Here is a 22,590-nt window from a genome sequence, read left to right as displayed (position 1 = left end):
ATAAAAAAATAATGGGATGTGCAATAAAATATGGGTCACACATTTCGGATCTAGGTAAAGCTTGTTCTCCACATTTTTTTCTGGTGACGCAGTGAATTTATTAAAGGGTTGTATCTTTTCGGTGTACAGTAGATCTAAATTTGTTAGTTAAAATTAAAGGCAGCCTACCACCTCCGATGGTGGTTATAAGCTGCAAAAGCTGTACACCAGCTCAGGGTGAGCTGGTGCCGGGGCTTATTTTCGTTATGTTATAGATCTAAATTGAACTTTTTTTTTCTTTATCATTCTTTATTGTGAAAATGATTTAATAACAGGATTTTGTCCTTTTTTATTATTTCTGTAAATATGATATATCATACACCCAAACTATTCCATTGTTAGAATGTGACGAACCCTGCACGTTACCTGGCAATACATCTTATATTGTTTTCTATGATTGGTAAATTTGGCACAATTCTTATTTAGTAATTCCCTCTATTTTCCTACAGATATATATGGTCTGGATTATTAGTTGTACTTGGTATATTCTTGAACGTTTACAGTAAAAACATGGACAAAATGAAATTCCCTCATCTGTACAATATTCTGAAGAAAAGAGGCACAGAAGGAAAATCAAGGACGTTCTCACAGACTGTATAATGATTCATATTTTTATTTTTATCTTTCTTTTTTTTTTTTTTTTTTAACACGAATCATAAAATGATTATATTTTTCCAAAGGGAATATGGTATACTAAGACTAAGAGGGTGAAGGCATATTGTCTGCTTTGTTGCTGCTGAAGTGTAAGCCAAGGAGGTGATTTCACCGTTCTGCTCAATGATGAGCCTTTTACTAGTTCTAACGCTGTGAGTTGTCGTCAAATGATGGATGGTACATGGGGATCTATTGTCTCTCTACTAGAGGCATACACACTAGTGGACCATGACTTTTTATGGCATTTTTTATTTTTACTGTTGCAATAGGAAGTTGTCAAACACCAACTCATCAATGTTTGTGGATACAATGCAATTGTCATATTGTTGCCCTGAATCATGTTGGATTTGAACCATATTTCTTTTAACACATGGTGTCCCTTTAACCAATAAATGGTTTTTGTCTGTTGATCTTAATGAAGAATTACTGCGTGGAAGTCTTCTAACTTTACTTATTTGTCACTTTGAATATTTTTGCTTTTGGTTCATACTATATCCACAAGTGCAGTGCATAATGGCCAAGCCTTATAGACATCAGATTGTAACGACCATCTTCATAACATTAATGGTCACTTGGATTTATTGGTTTTAACCCAATCATACTTGTCCCCTGAAATCTGATCTTAAGCTGTTAATCGCTTATTTTTTTGTGGAAAAATATGCAAATGAGCCTCCGGGGCTCGTGTCTCCATCACAGCAGCCTCTGATGTGCTGTGGTCAGCTTCTCATATGCTCATTTGCATATTTTTGAAAAAAACCTTTACCGCGAAAAAGAAGTCAATACAAGCTAAATGAAGAATGTTTTCTGCCTTCGGGAGGCACATGCCGTTGTTTAAGTATGCTTAAACATTTATGTAGTTGATTTTCTTTAACGCCTTAACCACTTGGGCATTTGGCATCTTCCTGACACTGCACATTTTATTTAATCTGACATGTGTCCCTATAAGTGGTTATAACTTAGGAATGCTTGAACATATCCAGGTAATTTTGAGATTGTTTTCTCGTGACACATTGCACTTTATGTTAGTTGCAAAGTTAGTGTGATATTTTTTGTTTTGTTTTTGTAAATTTAAAATGTTCTACTTTTCTGCCAGTCATAACACCAAAAGAACTTAATAACTAACATTTACCAAATGTCTGCTTTATGGTGTCATGGTTTTTTTATGCATGCCCTCATTTAGGTGTGATATTTCACATTTTCATAAAGGCAAAATCAAACTTTTGAGGGACCTGCTAAGCTTTCAAGTCGCTCTGAGAGGCCTAAATAATAGTAAAACCCCATAAATTAACCCATTTTAGAAACCACACAAATTTTATGAAGTTTGTTAACCCTTTAATTGTTTCATGGGGGTTAAATCAAAATCAGGTGCCATATTGAAATTTAAATTGTTGGGGCTTAATAAATGCATTTTTAACCCCTTAAGGAGCTGTGTGAGGGCTTATTTTGTGCGTAACAAATGTTATCTTTCCCGTGATGTTATTTATTATTCCATGCTGTGTACTGGTAAGCAGGAAAAAAAATCCAAATGTGGAAAAAAAATTTTAAAAAAAAAAGGATGTGCGTCACGTTCTTGTGGGCTCAGTTTTTACGATTTTCACTCTTCACTCCAAATAACAACTCTACTTTATTCTTTGGTTCGGTACGATCTCGGTGATACCAAATGTGTACAGGTTTTATTGCGTTTTAATACATTTTCAAAAATTTTACAAATGTGTACAAAAAGTTTAAAAAAAATTTGCCATCTTCTGACGCTAATATTTCATACTTTGGTGTACGGAGCCATGTGATGTGTCATTTTTTGCAAAATGAGCCGACATTTTGATTGCTGCCTTTTTGAGGACTGTGCGACATTTTGATCACTTTTCATTACATTTTTTATGTCATGTAAAAAGGTGCAAAAGTCGCATTTTGGACATTTGGGCGTCATTTCCCGTCTCTGAGGTCACTGCCGGTTATAACCGTTTTTATATTTTGATCGGGCATTTTGGGACGCAGTGATACCTAATGTGTTTGTGATTTTTACTGTTTATTAACTTTATTTCAGTTCTAGGGAAAGGGCGGTGATTTTAACTTTTAATATTTTATTTGTTTTTTTACATTTTTTTAAACTTTTTTTCTATTTCTAAGACCATCTAGGGTTCATTAACCCTAGATTGTCAGATCATTCCTACCATATACTGCAATACTATCGCAATATATGGCATTTCTGCACACTATACGTTACAATGAACCACTGGCTCATTGTAACGAATATGCCGAAGCCATTCAGTCTCGGGTCACACAAAGACCCGAGACTGTCGGGCAACCGAGGGCCCCCCCCCCCATAACGTTTGGCCTTCCCGGCGGCAAAGAAGAGGTTAACACCCGCGGGTACGAAGAGGGCTCAGCCAGTGAGCCCTCTTCATACACCCTTCATAGCTCTGTGGCGGATATATCCGTCACAGAGCATGATGGGGTTAAAAAATTTAGTCATTTTCAGTGGAGAAATACCAAACGCTCCACAAACTTTGCTACCCTATTTCTCCCAAGTATGCCAATATCCCATATGTGGTGGTAAATTGCTGTATGGGCACACACCATGGGCTTGAAGGGAAGGTACGCCATTCAGAACAGATTTTCATTGTCACTTTTTAAAGTCTATGCAATCTTTATTTTGGCAATAAGAACCCATAAGGGTTCATTTTCTCCAACATTAGATACACTTTAAAAATGTTTAATTTTAGTGGGATCTTAAGCTTATTGATGAGATTTTATTAAAGGGTTATTCCCACAAAGACAAGTTTCTTACTCAGGATAACAAAATAACACATTCTCCAATTCACTGTTATTAACAAAAATACAGCATTTCACAGATATAAGTCTAACCTGTCTCTATCAGCCCCGAACAATTTCAGTTGCCCCTAGACTCTACCTTGTAACTTCTGACTTTGGGTTTGCCGGCAGCTATTTTGGATTTCTGTGTGAGGCAGTGCTGCAGAGATTTCTGTATCTTTGTGCTCTGAGCCTGTAGCCACACCCCCTGCACGGAGTTCACACTGACACTCATCACTTCCTGCCGGCACATCGTGAGCAAAGACGAGCTACAAACTACAAGGAGATAAGTGATCCAGGGGAAGGGGGAGCCAGGCACATATCTGTGAGAACAGAGATGTAGCAGTGCTGACAGTGTAAAAGTCTGTCTCTCATGCCTCTGTGTAATATGCAGCATCTCATCATCTATGTGTCAGTAAAATTGCATAAGCCAGATGAAAGTGCATATACACCTGTACCATGATAATTACCATATTGTCACCCCACAGAACTAGATGGATCATAATGTGTCTACTTAGAGAGTACCTGCCCACACCCTGGAATTTCAAGAGCAGCCTAGGGAGTGATGGGAGCTAAAACAGCAATAAAACTGAAATTGTAAAGTAAGGGGTTAAATGATCTTTATTGTGTTAACCATAATTGTGTTATCTTTTTTTCTATGAATCAGTGTTTTAGTATCGCCTTCTTTTCGGAGGCATAACTTTTGTATATTTCACTTCTTAGAATAATTTTGTGAAAGGCGTTTGAGGAAAAATTTACATTTTTGGCAAGTTTTGCAGGGTTTTTTTTATGACATTTATTGAGCAGGTCTAATAATGTTTCTGATTTGTTACAAATGCAACAATACAGAATATGTGGGTTTCATCCGAACATTCTAATCCCTAAACTATCCTTACCGAACCCTATGTCTTTTCTTAACCTAATCTAAACTTTAACTAATATGCACATTTTCGGCAGAGACTGTTGGGTTGTGGGAGCAAAGGGCTGCTGCATACTCCAGTAGCCTATGCTGTCCAGCCACCTGTGCACGGTAGCGTACTGAGAAAGTGAAAGGAGGTGGGACAGCAGAGGCTACTGCGGAGTGTAATACCCTATACCCCAAAAGTTTAGATCATGTTAGTAAGTATCTTCGGATTTGGGAAAGATAGTTTAGGGGTTCGGATATTAAGCGGAACCTACCATCGGAACCTACCTTAATATGTAGATTCCTGATGGTAGGTTTCCTTTATTTTTTTACAACCCTAGGCCACAATATATTAACCCGTTCAGGACCCGTGACGAAATAGCACGTCACGGGTCGGCCGCGGGTGCATGGAGAGGGCTCACGCGCTGAGCCCTCTAAATTGCCGGTAAGTCTTTGCTGCATATTGCAGTGTTTTCCTGCTGATCGCTTTGCCGGCGGCTTAAAAAAAATAGCGGCACGTGGGCGCCACCATCTTTTTGGAGTATCACCGCTCCCCGTGACGTCATCGAGGAGTGGCGATCCGTCGCCATAGTAGCCTCGGGTCTCACGAAGACCCGAGTCTACTACGGGTTAACCCATGCATTACAATGTGCTACCAGCACATTGTAATGTATGAGGAGTAAAATCCCCATATACTGCCATACAGTAGTATGGCAGTATATGGTAGGATCGATCAGACAACCTAGGGTTAAAGTACCCAAGGGAGTCTGAAAAATAGTAAAAATAAAAAAAAGTTTAAGGTTTTTTTATTATTTTTTTTTTTTTTTTAAACTCAAATCACCCCCCTTTCCCTAGAACTGATATAAATATAAATAAACAGTAAAAATCATAAACACCGCGTGTGAAACAGAGAATCGCGCCCAAAGTTGAAAATGACACTTTTGTCATTTTTAAAAAAATTTAAAAATCGATAACATTGTAAACGTCATCAAAATCCACAAAAAAACGACACCACCCACAGCTCTGTACACCAAAGTATAAAAAAGTTATTAGCGCCAGAAGATGGCAAAATACCCCAAAAAAATTTTGTACAAGAGGTTTTAATTTTTTAAATGTATGAAAACATTATAAAACCTATATAAATTTGGTATCCCCGTGACTGTACCGACCCAAAGAATAAAGTAGACGTGTCATTTGGGGCGCACAGTGAAATCCGTAAAATCCAAGCCCACAAGAAAACGGCACAAATGCGGTTTTTTTCCAATTTCACTGCATTTGGAATTTTTTTCCCGCTTCCCAGTACACGGCATGGAATAATTAATACCATCTCTATGAAGTGTAATTTGTTACGCAGAAAACAAGCCGTCACACAGCTCTGGACATGGAAAAATAAAAAAGTTATGGATTTTTGATCATGTGGAGTGAAAAATGAAAAACAAAAAAGGGACAGGTCCTGAAAGGGTTAAAAACATCTGTTCCATAAATGGGTATCCTTGATTACTTTCCCTTTGGGCTCTTTTATATTGGCATTGTTTTTCACATCCGTGGATCTGATTTCCACGGATGCCTCACAGTGCCATTGTCTTTAATGGGTCTTTTCTCATTGGCTTTTCAATGTTAAACTGTTAGAAGCCGTTGCTCCAGTGAGTGCTGCTTCTCCTTCACGTGCAAATTATGTCAAGCGCAACGATAAAATGGCTTTTATGTAGTTTGGTCTTGTTCGAATGAATTTGGGTGAATTGCAATGTTGGTTACAAAAAAGGTCCATGGGGACCTCACTGAAACCCATCTGTATAAAACATAGCTTTTATTTGTATAAGTCGATTATTTGTAAAGTTGCACTTTAATATTTATGAACTTCAGCACGATACATTAAAAATCAACAATTCAACTGTGTTGTCTACATATTGGTGGACTGTCTCAATATGCGGGTAGGAGGAAATTACTTCTTGGTTCCTCCTACCCGCATATTGAGTCTGTCCACCAATATGTAGACAACACCGTTAAATTATAAATTTTTTTTTTCGTGCTGAAGTTCATAAATAGTAAAGTGTGACTCGTTTCTTATACAAATAAAATATATATTTTAGACTAATGGGTTGCAGTGAGGTCCCCATGGACCTTTTTTTGTAACTATTTGTTGAGCAATATATGGACCCAATTACCTGTTCCTCTGTGATGGAATCTGCCAAGCTGGCCACTATATACAGTACATCCTGTATGTACACTGCACATGTTCCCTGCTCCTCCATGTGATGGAAGCTACTAGGCTGTCACCATATACATCCTGTATGTGCTCTGTACATGTTCCCTGCTCCTCCATGTGATGGAATCTGCCAGGCTGGCTGGCCACTATATACATCCTGTATGTGTACTGTGCTGTGTTCAGTAGATTTACTTGTGGAAAACTAAATGGATTTAATGCTAAATTACTTTGAGAGAGCACACAAGGCATCATGGGATCTATGGGCAAGCTAACTGACCTCAGCTTGAGGGCATAGACTGACAGACATTAGTCTCCGCCCAATTCACCTCTAGCAAGAAAGACTTTTGTCACACTTTCAGAACAGAAAATGCAATAACTTTGGAAAGAAAAGGGCAAGCAGCACAAAGTAGGCATCGTTCTGTTTGTTTTCAAAGGGGGAATCACATATAATTTGATAATCACTATAGCTTTACAGTTATGCTTGAAGTTGCTATTAAAATAAAATGCTTTCTAGGAACACTTTCTGACAACTATACAAAGGTATCTATACAGCAAGGATGTCAAATTCAATAACCACTGAGTGGTTGCTTCTAAATTGGGGCGGCACGGTGGCTGAGTGAGTAGCACTTCTGCCTTGCAGCACGGGAGTCCTGGGTTCATATCCCACCCAGGTCAACATCTGCAAAGAGTTTGTATGTTCTCTCTGTGTTTGCATGGGTTTCCTCCGGGTACTCCGGTTTCCTCCCACACTCCTAAACATACTGTTAGGTTGTTTTAGATTGTGAGCCCCATTGGGGACGGGGACCGATTTGACATGCTTTGTGCAGCGCTGCGTAATCTGTGTGTGCTATATAAATAAAAGAACTATTATTATTATAAAGGGGTGATAGTACTTATAAGGCTTAAAACCTACAGGCGAGTTTGATGCGACTTTCTGGCATCAAATTTGTATTGTGTGCTTGCCAGAATGTCTGGCCCAAACGCTCAGAGACTGGAACTGAACTGCTGGGTTCCGGTCTCTGAGCGCTGTGGCCGGACATTCTGGCAAACACGCGATGCAAGTTTGATGCAATTTGGTCGCTTCAGACTTGCTTGCGGGTTTTAGGCCTAAGAGTGTGCAAATGTAATATCTCGACCATTCAGAAATTCTCTTTTACTCCAATCATATTGCCAGTTTTATGTGCTAGGTATATTGTAGAGCCTGGGGCCCGAGCTCCAATGCCGTCTGGCCATGGTTGTGGTGGCACTGCATCTTAAAGCTGAATCCGGATTTAAAATGGTAAAGACCTTGTGGGCCGCATAAAATGAGGAGGCCTCTGTTAGGCCTCATGCAGGCTGTGTTCAGATGACAGATTAGATCACTTGCTGTTGTTTCCATCCCACAAACTGCACACACTTGTGTGCATGAGGCCTTATGCAGTTGACCCCCTATCAGTCAGGCATTACTCGGAAGTTGAGTTCATTCCTCATCTCAAATGACACTAGAATTCTGTCTTTTCTAAAATGAAATTTGCCAGCAGAAGCAGCTGAATGTATGCAGCAGCATAGGGTCCAATATCTCAAACAGGCTAGCATCGGTGCAATATTGGCTAACCTCTTCTGATGGAACCACGGTGTTGCTTACCATGGATTTTTTCTTCTCTCTAGTTGAGGCATACTAACGTGATAGGAATAAGTACATTAATAAAATAGCAGGATGGAGCACAAAATGAAATGTTTATTACCTATTTAGCTTTCCTGTTACATCAGAATAATCTAATTTACTAGAGCTGCTGGTGACCTCTGTGTTACATCCTGTAACTTGTGCAATAAATAATGGCGAGTGTCTAAAGCTCATCTCCACAGCAAATAGAATTGTATGGAAAGAATCAACCTCTTAAAATTGCTACAGCAGGGAAGTACTGGCAGCACATCCATTACCTTTGTCCTCTCTCCCCTTTGTTTTAAGCAGCATTTTCATACGGTTCTTTTGTTCAATGTAAAAATCATTTTAGATGTTCTTTTTGTTCTTTTGTGTAAAAATGTGTTTTGTTTTTTTTTTGTCATTTGTTAATCTTATGTAAAGATGTATAGGCCTACCACTGATATGTTTACCTGGGCTAAATATATTTATAACCTAGCTAGAGAATAGATACTCAATATCAGATTGGTGAGGTCTTAACACTCAGCACCTCCACAGACCTGGTGCTCCCTCCAGCTGATACACAAAGAAGCGAACAGCTCCGATCTCTGTGTAGTGGCTGAATAAAGTCGCTACAGCCTTGCTACAGTTCAGATAAATAAAGCTGATCTGGAGTAACCTGGTCTTAACACAAAATGGGGAACAGTTATCTGCTTTCATCTACAGTACTGTACAAGGGCTTTTTATCTGCAGCACAAATTCTACTTCCCATTTCCACCATTTAATATTCTGTTCCACTAGCAACTGAAGAAAAAAAAACGTACAGACTTATGTCATGTTCTATTGGTTTTGTTTTTCTGGCTTTCATGGGGGGGGGGAGTTGTGGGGCATTTGGGTCCTGATCAGAGCAATATGTTTCTTATGACCAGGTATTTACAGAAAAGGCTTTAAAATTATGCAAATGAGGATCTCTGAGCTCCACATGTCAGTGTGTCTGATTTACAATCCTTGATCCTGGTTGTAGATGTCCTTTCTGCAATACCTTTCTGCTATATTCCAGTTAACTTCTGTTCATGAGAAATTATTATTTTTGATTATACAGGCAGCCCCCGGGTTACATACAAGATAGGTTCTGTAGGTTTGTTCTTAAGTTGAGTTTGAATGTAAGTCGGAACTGTATATTTTATAATGGTAACCCCAGACAAAATTTTTTTGGTCTTTGTGACAATTGGATTTTAAAAATGTTGGATTGTCATAAGAACCAGGATTCACAATAAATCTTAATTACAGGCAACATTGATAACTGTTATATCTGTTTATTGTAGCCTAGGGATAAAGTAAATTACCAAAATCCAGAGGTCCGTTTGTAACTAGGGGTCGTATGTAAGTCAGGTGTTCTTAAGTAGGGGACCGCCTGTATGTAGTTATGTACCAGTTGTGTTCATTCTGTCCTAGGTGTTTTTGATTCGCAGGAGACTACATAAAATGGTCTCCTACTTGCTTTTGAGTTTCTGAAACCCGGAACAATGGGGGCTTAGTGTTGTGGTGGTTGGCTCTGGTGCTGTGTTGTGATGGCATTGGACACCGTATAGTGCCGCATCGGATAATACGGTAGGACTATGTGAAGTGGTTATTGGGCTTATGAATTTTGACAAAATGCAACCAATATAACCTTGAGTTCATATTTATTAATTTAGCCTAGTGGTGATAGATAATTATGTGTGAATTCAAATCTCATTTTCTCTAAATGATGGAATACCGTATGTTCAGTAAATAGCAACCTCTATCATGCGGCTAACCGAATATTTCTGCCTAGCCATGGACTTGCAGTACTATGAACCAGTGGAGCCAAAGTATAGGTTTTCCTATCATCCTCACGGGCTGAGCCCTGTCCATAGAAGGTAACACCCACGATTGGTGCTAGCACCGACTGCGGGCATTAACCCATACATTGCCACCGGCAAAGCTGCCGGCGGCTTCAAAAAGTTAATGTATCTAATTCTACATTCTAAATGAATGTAATGAATGAGGAGGAAAATCCCCATATACTGCCCTACAGTAGTAAGGCAGTATATGGTAGGATCAATTGGACAACCTAGGGTTAAAGTACCATAGGGAGTCTGAAAAATAATAAAAGTAAAAATTTTCAAAAGTAAAATAAATTATAATAAAAAAAATCAAAAAATTCAAATCACCTCCCCCCTTCCCTAGAACTAATATAAATAAACAGTGAAAATCACTAACGCATTAGGTATCGCCCCGTCCGAAAATGCCCGATCTATTAAAATATTATTTTTTCACTGCATTTAGCCCCGTAACGGAAAATAGCACCCAAAGTCGAAAATGACACTTTTTTGCCTTTTTGAAAAATATTTAAAAAATCAAAAGGTCGTGCACCGATCGCGGCTATTAACCCTTTCAACGCCGCCGGCAACAACAGCAATATAATAGTAAATGGTGTTGCACCTTCTGTTCTACAAGCTCTTTCCACGGTCTTGGAAGGATCCAGCGATCATCCACTATTTAGTAGTCCAGCAGAAACAATTTTTTCAATGACCGGAGCTCATAATTCCACCATCGATCATTGTACAATTCCTCCTTATTTGTGCACCACTCCCAACACGAGATCACTTTCGTGAATAAGTCACCATTCAGACAAGAAACCGCAAAATTTTCACTTCTGTCCCAGTCTCCTCCATTCAATGTATATAAGAGACATATCCAGACATAGTGTAGACAGTTTCAAATTTTAAAAGCTTTTATTACAGGTTCTACTCACATAAAAAGGTAAAAATGCGCATATCAAAATTGTTTTCCACGAGGACACCAATCACTGCCAGACCCAGGGTTTCGCCTCTCAGCTTCTTCCGGGGCTTGATTAGCGTCCGTCCTCTAGCCTAATTTATACATCTTCAACGTCTAGCATAAACTACATTTGCCAACATATACAGAAAAATACAAAAAAATACATAAGACTAATAACTCAATCTTCACAGTATATCCATATCTTGTTAAGAAACTATTCTAAATGTACCTGTGTGTTGTGGATTCTTTTTCGCTGCTTTCCCTAACCCACGTGGGAATCAGCTGGTGGTTTCTAGCTATCGTCCAATCACAGGGGTTTTTTTTAAAGACAAGCCCACAAACCTGCTCTTTGCAAACACGTAGGTGGTTACACATCAACTCGCAGATGTGCTCCATTCAACACATGAGAATACTCATATTCTATTCTACTCATATGTAAGGTACATCGGTGCAATAACACAGCAATAACACGGTCTCACACACTTCTATTTTTACTGTTCAAAATTCTGTTAAAAATACATATATATATTTATATGTTTTTTTTTTTTTTGTTTTTTTGTTTTTTTTTAGGAAACCTACCACTTAAAAGTGGTAGGTTTATACACATATACATGGCACCAGCTCCGGCACACACACGCGCCTGCGCAACTTGGCACGGCCTGTTTCCCCGTGCTAAGTTGCGCAGGCGCGCGTGTGCCTGGAGAGCTCAGCGACGTCACCGGCTCTCCTGCACTTCAGAATCCGGCGCACGCATGATGCGCCGAGCCCAAGTGCGGTGCGCCGAGTTATAAGTTAATATAACTTATAATTCTGCGATAGGGGCTTTGTTCCCCTAACAAAAATATGCTCTGGCACCAGCTCACCCTAAGCTGGTGCCATGTATATGTGTATAAACCTACCACTTTTAAATAGTAGGTTTCCTTTAAGTAACATTTCAACATTGCTAATAGCTGCAATTGCTTTATCTTATTCCAGTCTATATGTACTCAACAGCTGTGTTAGAGGAAATCTACCATCAAAATCAAGCATCGCGTACTAATAGATCCCGACATTGTGACTGCGATGATCTTATATTAGTTGTCCATTATCTCCTTCCTTAGAAATGCTATTTATAAAATTAGGCATTACCAGAGTCCCTCCATGCTGTGGCTTTACATGCTGTTACATTTTGCAGGGGCACTTCCCCCCTTCCCTCTGGGGCTGAAACATCCTGTGCTGCAATGAGATTGCATCAGGCAGAAGGATGGGGAAAAGTGCTGAGGGAGCAGGGAGGTGAGACAGTGAAACCTGTGAAGCTACAGGAAGCGCTCTAATAACGGCCCCCAGGGCATATTGACTTTTTTTTTTTTTTTTTTTTTTTTTTTTCAAATATGGAATTGTAGGGACAACATATGCACAACGTATGCATCCCTCCTTCTTATACATTTTTTGTCAAAATTTCCTTCAACAAAAACTTCATGAAGGCGAAACAAAAAATTTAGACATAAACATACAGTGTATATGTTTTTGGTGAGAAAACTATTGAAAACATATGCACCACAAAATTGCGAAGTAGAGCTAAAAATCCATTATGTATAAATATTTCCTGCTGAAAAAGAATTGGCACATTTTTTTCTATTTTTAGAGTAACCAAGAAATCCCCAGTCGGTATGCTGGGCTCTCTGGTATTTGATATAACGTGGCCTTTTGATTTATTGTAAAACTTGGTGCAGATTTTGAGTTGAATATGAACAGCCCAGACATGAAAGCAACAGGTTCACAGACAAACACACTTCATACAGTTCACTGATGCCGGCACTCAACAGCTTGAACAAGCGCAAATGTTCTGCAGTCGCTCATGAAAATATATTTTTAATAATAAATATCTAATAATTAATGGCTGGTAGCTGCAGTTTTCCTCAGGGCATAATATCTAATTTCCTAGCAATGTTTCCTATCCTTACTTTTCACGCTGCAGCAGTCTATCATTAAAACTAAATGTAGGTTCCTATCACTATTATTTATTTTTCAAATCAACTTATAAATCAGTGCCAGGCCTTGTTGCAGATGAGTTCCAATAAATTATTGTCTGTGGACAAATTCTGAATGTTAAACATAATAGTGACTTTCCCCTTTGTTTTGTGCAGCCCCCTGGTCCCAGGTAACAACTCTTTGAGGTTTTTATTTGACAAAGGTGCCTCTAGTGGGGTTATTAATATGTAAAAATATCTTGCTATATAATGTATGCAGTGCCTGTAAGAGAGAGAACAGATTTTAGTGTATTTCACAAAATAATGTACAGATAATGATGTAAAAATGATTATTATAAAATAAAGTATTATTTTACATATTCTTGTGTTTTTGTTACATGTATAAGAACACTTAAAGGGGTTGTCCACTTTCAGCAAATAATTGATATTGTTTATGCAATGAAAAGTTGTACAATTTTCTAATATAATTTCTGTAACAAATCCTCAAGGTTTTCTATATCTCTGCTTGCTATCCTGCTATAGAAAGCTTCTATGTACACTTACAGTGCATAGAAATCTGTCCATGGTCATGTGATGGACATGCAGGAGCTGTTATTATCATAGAGAGTAATCAGAGCCATATGATACAAAAACAACTAGAGGGACAGGCACTACCAGCAAGGAACACCAATCAAAAGACAAATCCATGCATCCTAAAAAGTACACAATATTAACCCCTAGGCGTACCAGGACGTTATAGTACGTCCCGGTGGCTAGATGCTTAGCGCACCAGGACGCACTATAACGTCCTGCTTCTGGCACCAGCTTACGAGCGGGAGACCCGATCCACTTCTGGGCAGCTCCGAGGACTGCCATGTGCCCCGGAGCTGCCCGATGTCCCTGGCAGTCAGATCCCTTCCGGGTCTGACTGTAAACTGTCTGCATGCTCAGACAGTTTACACTGCTCAGAGCATCGCTAGTTCAAGTATGTAGAAGTAAAAAAAAATGTAAAAACACTAAACACTACACATTTTAATAAATAAAAAATAAATACATAAAATTATAAGCCCCTAAAATGTCACTTAATGAAGTATAAAAACCACAAAAACACAAAAAACCCCCACATATTTGGTATTGCCGCATCAGTAACAATCTGTATAATAAAATAGTATAGTTACTGGACCTGCACAGTAAACGCCGAAGGAAAAAAACGCAAAAAACGTTTCGAACAAAGATAATTTTTAATTAATATCTTTAAAAAAAATGCTCTAAAAAGTGATAAAAAAATGTTCCACACTCTAAAATAACCCCACTAAAAAGAACAACGCTTCTTGCAAAAATATAAGCCCCTAACCAGATTTGTCAGCCGAAAAATAAAATAAAAAAGTTATGCATATGAAAAGATGGTGATGCTAAAATGAGCAAGATTTTCTCCAAATTAGTTTTTATTCGGTACAATTGAATAAAATACACAAAACCCCCAGATATTTGGTATCGCTGCGTCCGTATCGATCTGCATAATAAAACAGAATCGTTATTAGATCCGCAAAGTGAATTCCGTAAAAAAAAAAAAAGCCCCAAAAAAGATCATTTTCAATTAATACCCTATAAAAAATGCTCTAAAAAATGATTTAAAAATGTTATGCAAATAAGACCACTAAAAAGAACAGTCCTTCTCGCAAAAAATAAGCCCTTAAATAGATTTGTGAGGAGAGAAAAAAATTATGCATATGAAAGACAGTGATGATAAAATTAACAGCATTTTTGCCAAATTACTTCTTATTCAGTAAAAATGGGGAAAAAATACAAAATCTATATAAATGAGGTATTTTCATAATTGTGGCAACCCATAGAATAAAAATAATATACTATTTTTATAGATGGGGTTTATATAAGGAAAAAAACAGGCTGGAACCGCGCTGCTCGATGTTCAATTTTTATTTCAGGATTATAGTGGACAACGCGTTTCGGAGGCGGAATGCCTCCTTCATCAGGTCCGAACACAAAAATATCTACAAACAAAGATACAATAAGTATACCAGAAAATCTATGACCAAGATAAATAGGTACGCATATTCTACTGGATGCTGGACCCAGATACAATTACAAAAGATCATAATTATGTATATATTATATTATAAAAACAGAAAGCATATAATAAAAATTTTATAAAATATTTATAAGATATGAGAGCTTCTAGGGATATGCCTCTCAATTAGCATATGTGGAGGTGCATGCATTGAGTTGCAAGTGTGTAAAACAATTTCATAAATAAATAGATAAAATAAGATTAATAAAACAATTTCATAGGTATCTCAGTACTTAATAATAAAAGGGAGGAAACAAGAAAGACGATAGTAGAGAATGTCGGTTCTTACAGTATATCAGTACATAAATAAATAAATAAATAGATAAATGAGTATTTATTTAAAAAATCACTGATAGTTGAATATATAATAGAAATGAATGAGTCCCTACCCTATTGTCCTCCCTTGAGTGATTGATCCCAGGTGTAGCAAAAACGGTTACCCAATGTGGTATCTACAGGTTAGATGGGAGGAATGAGGGCGAGGGTAATAACATCTTACTGCAAGAGAGGAGTGTCGTGAGTAAGTGTGGGTATCTTACCACAGTCGGGATCTGGCCAGACGGCAAATAGTGGAGGATCTGTGGAAAAATATATTGTTATGGGGTGGGATAGGGAAACTGGTTTAGCGGTGGGTATGAAGGACATAAATGTGTACTCACAGGAGATGCAATGCGGGCCGGCGAGGGTGCTGTGTTGCGCGCCCCTGCCGGCTCCGCTGCTGGTTTAAATGGACATGGAGAATGGGTAGTGCGCATGCGCGGGCGGAGACGCGCATGCGCAGTGGTGCGTACTTTATGTAATTTTTGCTTGGTGAATGGCGCATGCGCGTACCGATATACGCGCGTGCGCAGTGAGGGCATGGTCGGAGCGTTAGAGAAAGGAGCTTGGGGGACAGCGCTGGATAGTAGGAAAGGTTAGTAGAATGAGAGGAGTAGTGGTTATTAGGAAGTAGAAGTATAGGAGGCAAGTAAAATAAGTGAGATGGTGAGACCTATATCACCCAGTCTGGGGAATATTGGGCAAGTATATGGTAAACTATGGTAATAAAGATCTAGTGTTATAAAGTGTAAAAGTATAGACCTGTAGGAACTTAGAGAATGTAAGACATATGAGGGGGGGAAATGGTGTATGAATTGGATGGTGAAATCACGTATTTGAATTTGAAATTTGTTTTACCCCCTATAAAACACCTAAAGGGTTAACAGACTTCTTAAAAGTGGTTTTTCATACGTTGAAGGGTATAGTTTCCATAATGGGGTAATTTACGAGTCTAGCTATTATTTAGGCCTTTCAGTGTCAATTAGAAGTTGAGCAGGTCCATCTAAATACGGGTTTTGGTGATTTTACAAAAAAATGTGAAAAAATGATACCTAAATTCTGAGCCTCATAACATTCTAGTAAAATACTTGGAATCTTAAAAAACCATGGCAACATAAAGCAGACATTTGGGAAATGTAAGTTATGAATTTATGTGGGTGCTATGATCTGCATCAAAAGTAGAGAATTTAGAACGTTGAAAATAAAGAATTTTTCCAAATTTTTGCCAATTTTTTTTTTTTCATAACTAAACACAAGATTTCATCCAAATTTTTAAACTCATTTGAAGTACAATGTGTCACGAGAAAGCAATCTCAAAATCCCCTGGATATCTCATAGCGTTCCAAAGCTATAACCACTTATAGTGACATAGGGCAGATTTGAAAAATGGGACCACGTCCTTAAGGCCAAAAAAGGCTGAGTCCCGTAAGGGTTAAACAAAGAAACAGATGCGTATCGTATCATCACCTCTGAGTGACTTCCTCAGGGGTAAGGAGGTGACGATACCACCACTGCTCTCTGATGATGCATGACAGCTAATGACCTATGGATTTATGAGTAAAATCTTGGTATTGTATTTATTGGCCATATAGCGCATCTGTATGTACTAATGGTATGTACCTTTGTGGTCACCACGAGCACTTGGTTCAGATTGTAGCGCTTCTAGGTGTTACTTTATTACATGCAAAATTTTGCTGGCAGATTGAGCTAGGGAGCAGGGGGTCTCATACTGGCCCCTGGTAGCTAGGTACACAGGTTGGTGTATTTTTTCAAGTGTTTTTATAGTTACTTTTGTCTTGTGTTTTGAAATTGTGTATTCTATTTTGTAATAAACTTTGTACTATATTGTTAGTCCAGTATACGCATCCATCTGTTTCTTTGTTCAATACAGAGCCATGTGATACTAACAGCTTGTGCACCGGCCTGTCCACCACGTCACCATGAACAGATTTCTAGCCACGGGAAGTAAACATAGAAGTTTTCTTTAGAAGGACAGCAAGCGGAGACCTTAAAAATTGTGAGGAATTGATACAGAAAGTATATTGGATACTTTTATAACTTTTCATTACACGATCCACATCAATTATTGATTGAAAGTGGACAACCCCTTTAAAAGGTATCATCACTTAAAATCAAAACTTTGGGCATATTATGTTAGCTTGACAGAACTAAAATAAAAGGCGCTTATGCCCTTTCACAAGTATTGGTAGTCTCAGCACCCAAGTCCCACCAGTCAAAACTTCTGAGCAATTTGAGGCTTTCTGCTGTCCTGATTCTGTTGGGGCAAATTTACATCTCAATCCTTTACAGATCTGGAGATCAAGGACATGGTTGTCCCATTTGTCTCTTCTGTTTGGTATCTCCAGGCTGACATATCAAGGACCCTAGGTAAAAGTTACTTGATCACAACATGCTTCACCACAAAGGGGTTTCTCTATATGATGTGAGTTGACACCTGGGGAGAGGGATTGGTGTTTGTTTTTTCTCTTTTTTTGTTTGAAAGATGTGTGCATTACATGTATACTTACTTACTGCAATATTGTTTGTAGGAAATATGCAAATACATTTTCCATGATAGGATAAAGAAAATAAATGCCTCTTAGCTACCTTTTAAGGAAGTCCCCTTTATAACAAGCATGACTTTCAGGAAGCCTAATGACATCTTGTAGAATTAAAGCCAAACCAGGATATACACTCACCGGCCACTTTATTAGGTACACCATGCTAGTAACGGGTTGGACCCCCTTTTGCCTTCAGAACTGCCTCAATTCTTCGTGGCATAGATTCAACAAGGTGCTGGAAGCATTCCTCAGAGATTTTGGTCCATATTGACATGATGGCATCTCACAGTTGCCGCAGATTTGTCGGCTGCACATCCATGATGCGAATCTCCCGTTCCTCCACATCCCAAAGATGCTCTATTGGATTGAGATCTGGTGACTGTGGAGGCCATTTGAGTACAGTGAACTCATTGTCATGTTCAAGAAACCATGACAGCTTTATGACATGGCGCATTATCCTGCTGAAAGTAGCCATCAGATGTTGGGTACATTGTGGTCATAAAGGGATGGACATGGTCAGCAACAATAGGCTGTGGCGTTGCAACGATGCTCAATTGGTACCAAGGGGCCCAAAGAGTGCCAAGAAAATATTCCCCACTCCATGACACCACCACCACCTGAACTGTTGATAGAAGGCAGGATGGATCCATGCTTTCATGTTGTTGATTCCAAATTCTGACCCTATCATCCGAATGTCGCAGCAGAAATCGAGACTCATCAGACCAGGCAACGTTTTTCTAATCTTCTACTGTCCAATTTCGATGAGCTTGTGCAAATTGTAGCCTCAGTTTCCTGTTCTTAGCTGAAAGGAGTGGCACCCGGTGTGGTCTTCTGCTGCTGTAGCCCATCTGCCTCAAAGTTCGACATACTGTGAGTTCAGAGATGATCTTCTCCCTACCTTGGTTGTAACGGGTGGCGATTTGAGTCACTGTTGCCTTTCTATCAGCTTGAACCAGTCTGCCAATTCTCCTCTGACCTCTGGCATCAACAAGGCATTTCCGCCCACAGAACTGCCGCTCACTGGATGTTTTTTCTTTTTCGGACCATTCTCTGTAAACCCTAGAGATGGTTGTGTGTGAAAATCCCAGTAGATCAGCAGTTTCTGAAATACTCAGACCAGCCCTTCTGGCACCAACAACCATGCCACGTTCAAAGGCACTCAAATCACCTTTCTTCCCCATACTGATGCTCGGTTTGAACTGCAGGAGATTGTCTTGACCATGTCTACATGCCTAAATGCACTGAGTTGCCGCCATGTGATTGGCTGATTAGAAATTAAGTGTTAACGAGCATTTGGACAGGTGTACCTAATAAAGTGGCCGGTGAGTGTATATTCTAATTTGAACAGGTACCCAATTGTAGACAGCACCGTTTCAATGTGTTTCCATTACTTGAGTTCAGTGTAGGTACTGGTTTAGCTGAGTGGAGGCTTTTGACTAGGGTCGGAAACTAGGAGCTCTTTTTCTGGAGACTAGGCCATCTTGCAGGCATGTGGAGACTTACAGCCATTGATGCTCTGCTAAGGGAATTTCCAAAATATGCAGTACATTTTCCAGGATTGGATAAGGAAAACGATCATTGGTTTTGCTGGCCTTTTCTGGTGCTTTGCTAAAAAGTCACAAAAATACTTTATTATTATTTTTTTTTACATGACTGTTCTCGCCACCTCATCTATACTGGTGTAAACATAGAACTACTGCAGGTACAACGCCGTGCAAAGCCAGATTCATGACTTGCGACTTTCCGCATAGTCGGTCCAGCCCCTTGCTGGTGTATATGCTGGGACTTTTTTAAAGAAACAAGTAGAGCATAAGAACATTTATTAAAGGGCGAAAGCCACTTTAATGAATCTGACGGGCAGCAAAGCTCCAAAGACGGATATAGAACTTTCCCAAGGAGCCTGCCTAATGATAACTCTCCCCCACTGAGTTTATCTAGTGCAACACAGCACTAATATTCTCCCGCATCAAGTTAGTGGAAATTCTGTTTACAATAAAACTTTCATTACTTATCCACAGCACAGAAACTCCCACCAATCTTAAACAGGATAGCAATTTTCTTTTGTAATTTGTGGGGGGCTGTATATTAACCAGTTCGCGACCGCGCTGCACGGAGAGGGCTCACGGGCTAGGACCGATCACGTTTGTTATCACAGTGATGGCTGCCGGCAAAGCTGCCAGCAGCCTCAAAAAGATAGCGGCGCATGGGCGCCGCCATCTTACCTGGGATCGCCGCTCCCCGTGACGTCATCGGGGAGCGGCGATCCGTCTCCATGGTAGCCTTGGGTCTTCCGAAGACGCGAGGTTATTACGCTTTAACCCCTTCATTACAATGTGCTGATAGCGCATTGTAATGAATGAGGAGGAAAATCCCCATATACTGCCATACTGTTGTATGGCAGTATATGATAGGATCGATCAGACAACCTAGGGTTAAAGTACCCTAGGGAGTCTGAAAAATAGTAAAAATAAAAAAAAAGTTTAAACAAAAAAAATTATAATAAAAACCCTAAAATTTCAAATCGCCCCCCTTTCCCTAAGTTTTTCAATGCGTTTAACCCCATAATGGAAAATAGCGCCCAAAGTCGAAAATGGCACTTTTTTGCCATTTTGAAAAATATAAAAAAATCTATAAAAAGTGATCAAAAGGTCGTACAGTCCTAAAAATGATATCATTGAAAATATTTTAAAATTTCGCAAAAAATGACAACACCCACAGCTCCGTACACCAAAGTGTAAAAAAGTTATTAGCGCCAGAATTTGACAAAATCAAAAAAATTATTTTTGTACAGGAGGTTTTAATTTTTGTAAATGTATGAAAACATTATAAAACCTATACAAATTTGGTATCCCCTTAATCGTACCGACCCAAAGAATGAAGTAGACATGTCATTTGGGGCGCTCAGTGAAAGACGTAATATCCAAGCCCACAAGAAAATGGCGCAAATGCGTTTTTTCACCATTTTCACTGCATTTAGAATGTTTTGCACGCTTCCGAGTACATGGCATGGAATATTTAATACCATCACCAAGAAGTGCAATTTGTTACACAGAAAACAAGCCATCACACAGCTCTTTACATGTAAAAATAAAAAAGTTATAGATTTTTGAAGGTGGGGAGTGAAAAATGGACATGAAAAAACAGGAAAGGTCCCGGTCTTAACCGGTTAAGTAACTTCAATCAAAAGTCTTGCACCAATTTCTTGAAATATAAAGTCAATCTCCTTGGTTCAGAAATGTATTTAACCTCATCAGCTGCCCTTCCTGTGATATGTAACTTTTTATAACCCACTTCTAGAACCTTATGATAGTAGTAGTATATATTATCATAAGGCCCTGGAAGGTAAATTGGTCATGGACAGTTAGATCACATGAACCTCAGTCTCTAGCCATTTTATGTGGCAGCTGATAAGTTGAGAACATTTAACAGAAATATACTGGTAAGTTACCTTATATCCTGACCCCACACAAAACATAAAGTATAGTGACCTACCCCTTAAAGAACATAGGTCACATGCCGCTCTTTCGAACATAACACTGGTCACATGCACTATTCCATATTGCTATAGGATTGATGCCATAAATAAATAGTTTAGACCTGACATATTTGGGCACCAAGTGTAAAATAGCTGTTCTTGCCATTACACCTCAGGATAGTAACATGAAGCCCATATAACTCTGTTTTCTCTGTGTCAAAAGAATAAAACTGCAAATGTGTTAAGTGATATCTATTACACCAGTCTAAACACCAAACACCCCTGTATTCAGCTAGAAAACCTTAAAACAATAGTAATAGTTTATGGACCACTGGACAGCCTACAAATGTGTCCTTTATATTTATTTGTTTTTAATAGAAAAAGTGTTTCTTTGTGTCTGTATACAATATTAAGCACACAGAACTGAATCTGAAAGGAAACAAGGCGTATGGTATTCTGGTGTTCGTTCTACATGCCCCTTATGGGATTATTTGACTTGAAGCTTGGGTGCCTACATTATGCACTGCTTATGTTGTGATTTAATGTTGTCAGGTTGACTAATGGGCTGTATTTCCATATTAGCATTTACCACATCCATCCTTCATCCTCCCAGTCTTTATTGTCCAATGGATCATCATCAATACACTTATTTCTCTATGGAACATCTACACAAAAGCCTGCAATATATGCCAACTCTTCCAAGACAATAACTCTAGATGTTTGAACGTAGTGTTTTTTTATATTAATGTTCATAGCTATTAAATAGAATTATTTTTTAAACCGAACAGTTTGGATATTGAAGTTATTGACATTCTAATTTGATAGTGTCTGAGTTTAAGGCAATTGTCAATTTATTTTAAACAGGGTTTAATGAAAGAACAGTTCTACACAACGTCGTTCTAGAATAGTTTTACGTAGAGCACTTGCGTTTTTTTAGATTTTCCCCCTTTTAAAAGCCATTTTCCAAGTTAACAGTTTGAATTTCCTAGTAGTAGCAATTGAAATTCCATACAGTGTATTGGGAAGGTGAAAAAAAATCCAAATGCCTTGGCAAAAAATTATTGTGCTAAATAGGCTTTGCATTTATGCTTTTCACAATATGGTCCAAATTACACATCCTCTTTGTTCTTGTATATGTGTTCTATGGAACTAGGGATG

General features: G+C 38.7%; 1 protein-coding gene across 5 annotated transcripts in view; it reads left to right on the top strand.

Annotated features, from left to right (window-relative positions):
- The window catches only part of SLC35B3 (solute carrier family 35 member B3), a 79,744-nt gene that overhangs the window by 40,519 nt on the left and 16,635 nt on the right, over nt 1–22,590 (top strand). For 4 of the 5 annotated variants that reach the window (XM_072152562.1, XM_072152565.1, XM_072152564.1 and 1 more), the window contains exon 10: nt 489–1,116. The exons of the other annotated variant lie outside the window; for it this stretch is intronic. In XM_072152562.1, the coding sequence (XP_072008663.1) occupies nt 489–639 (151 nt within the window). In that variant the 3' untranslated portion in view covers nt 640–1,116. Of the gene's footprint in view, nt 1–488; nt 1,117–22,590 lie in introns of those variants that run through there. 5 annotated transcript variants of the gene reach the window in all.

This window comes from Engystomops pustulosus, chromosome 5, assembly GCF_040894005.1.
Source record: "Engystomops pustulosus chromosome 5, aEngPut4.maternal, whole genome shotgun sequence".
Classification (NCBI taxonomy): Eukaryota; Metazoa; Chordata; class Amphibia; order Anura; family Leptodactylidae; genus Engystomops; species Engystomops pustulosus.
The sequence above is the reverse complement of the archived record's forward strand: the minus strand, read 5'-3'. Positions and strand labels throughout refer to the sequence as shown.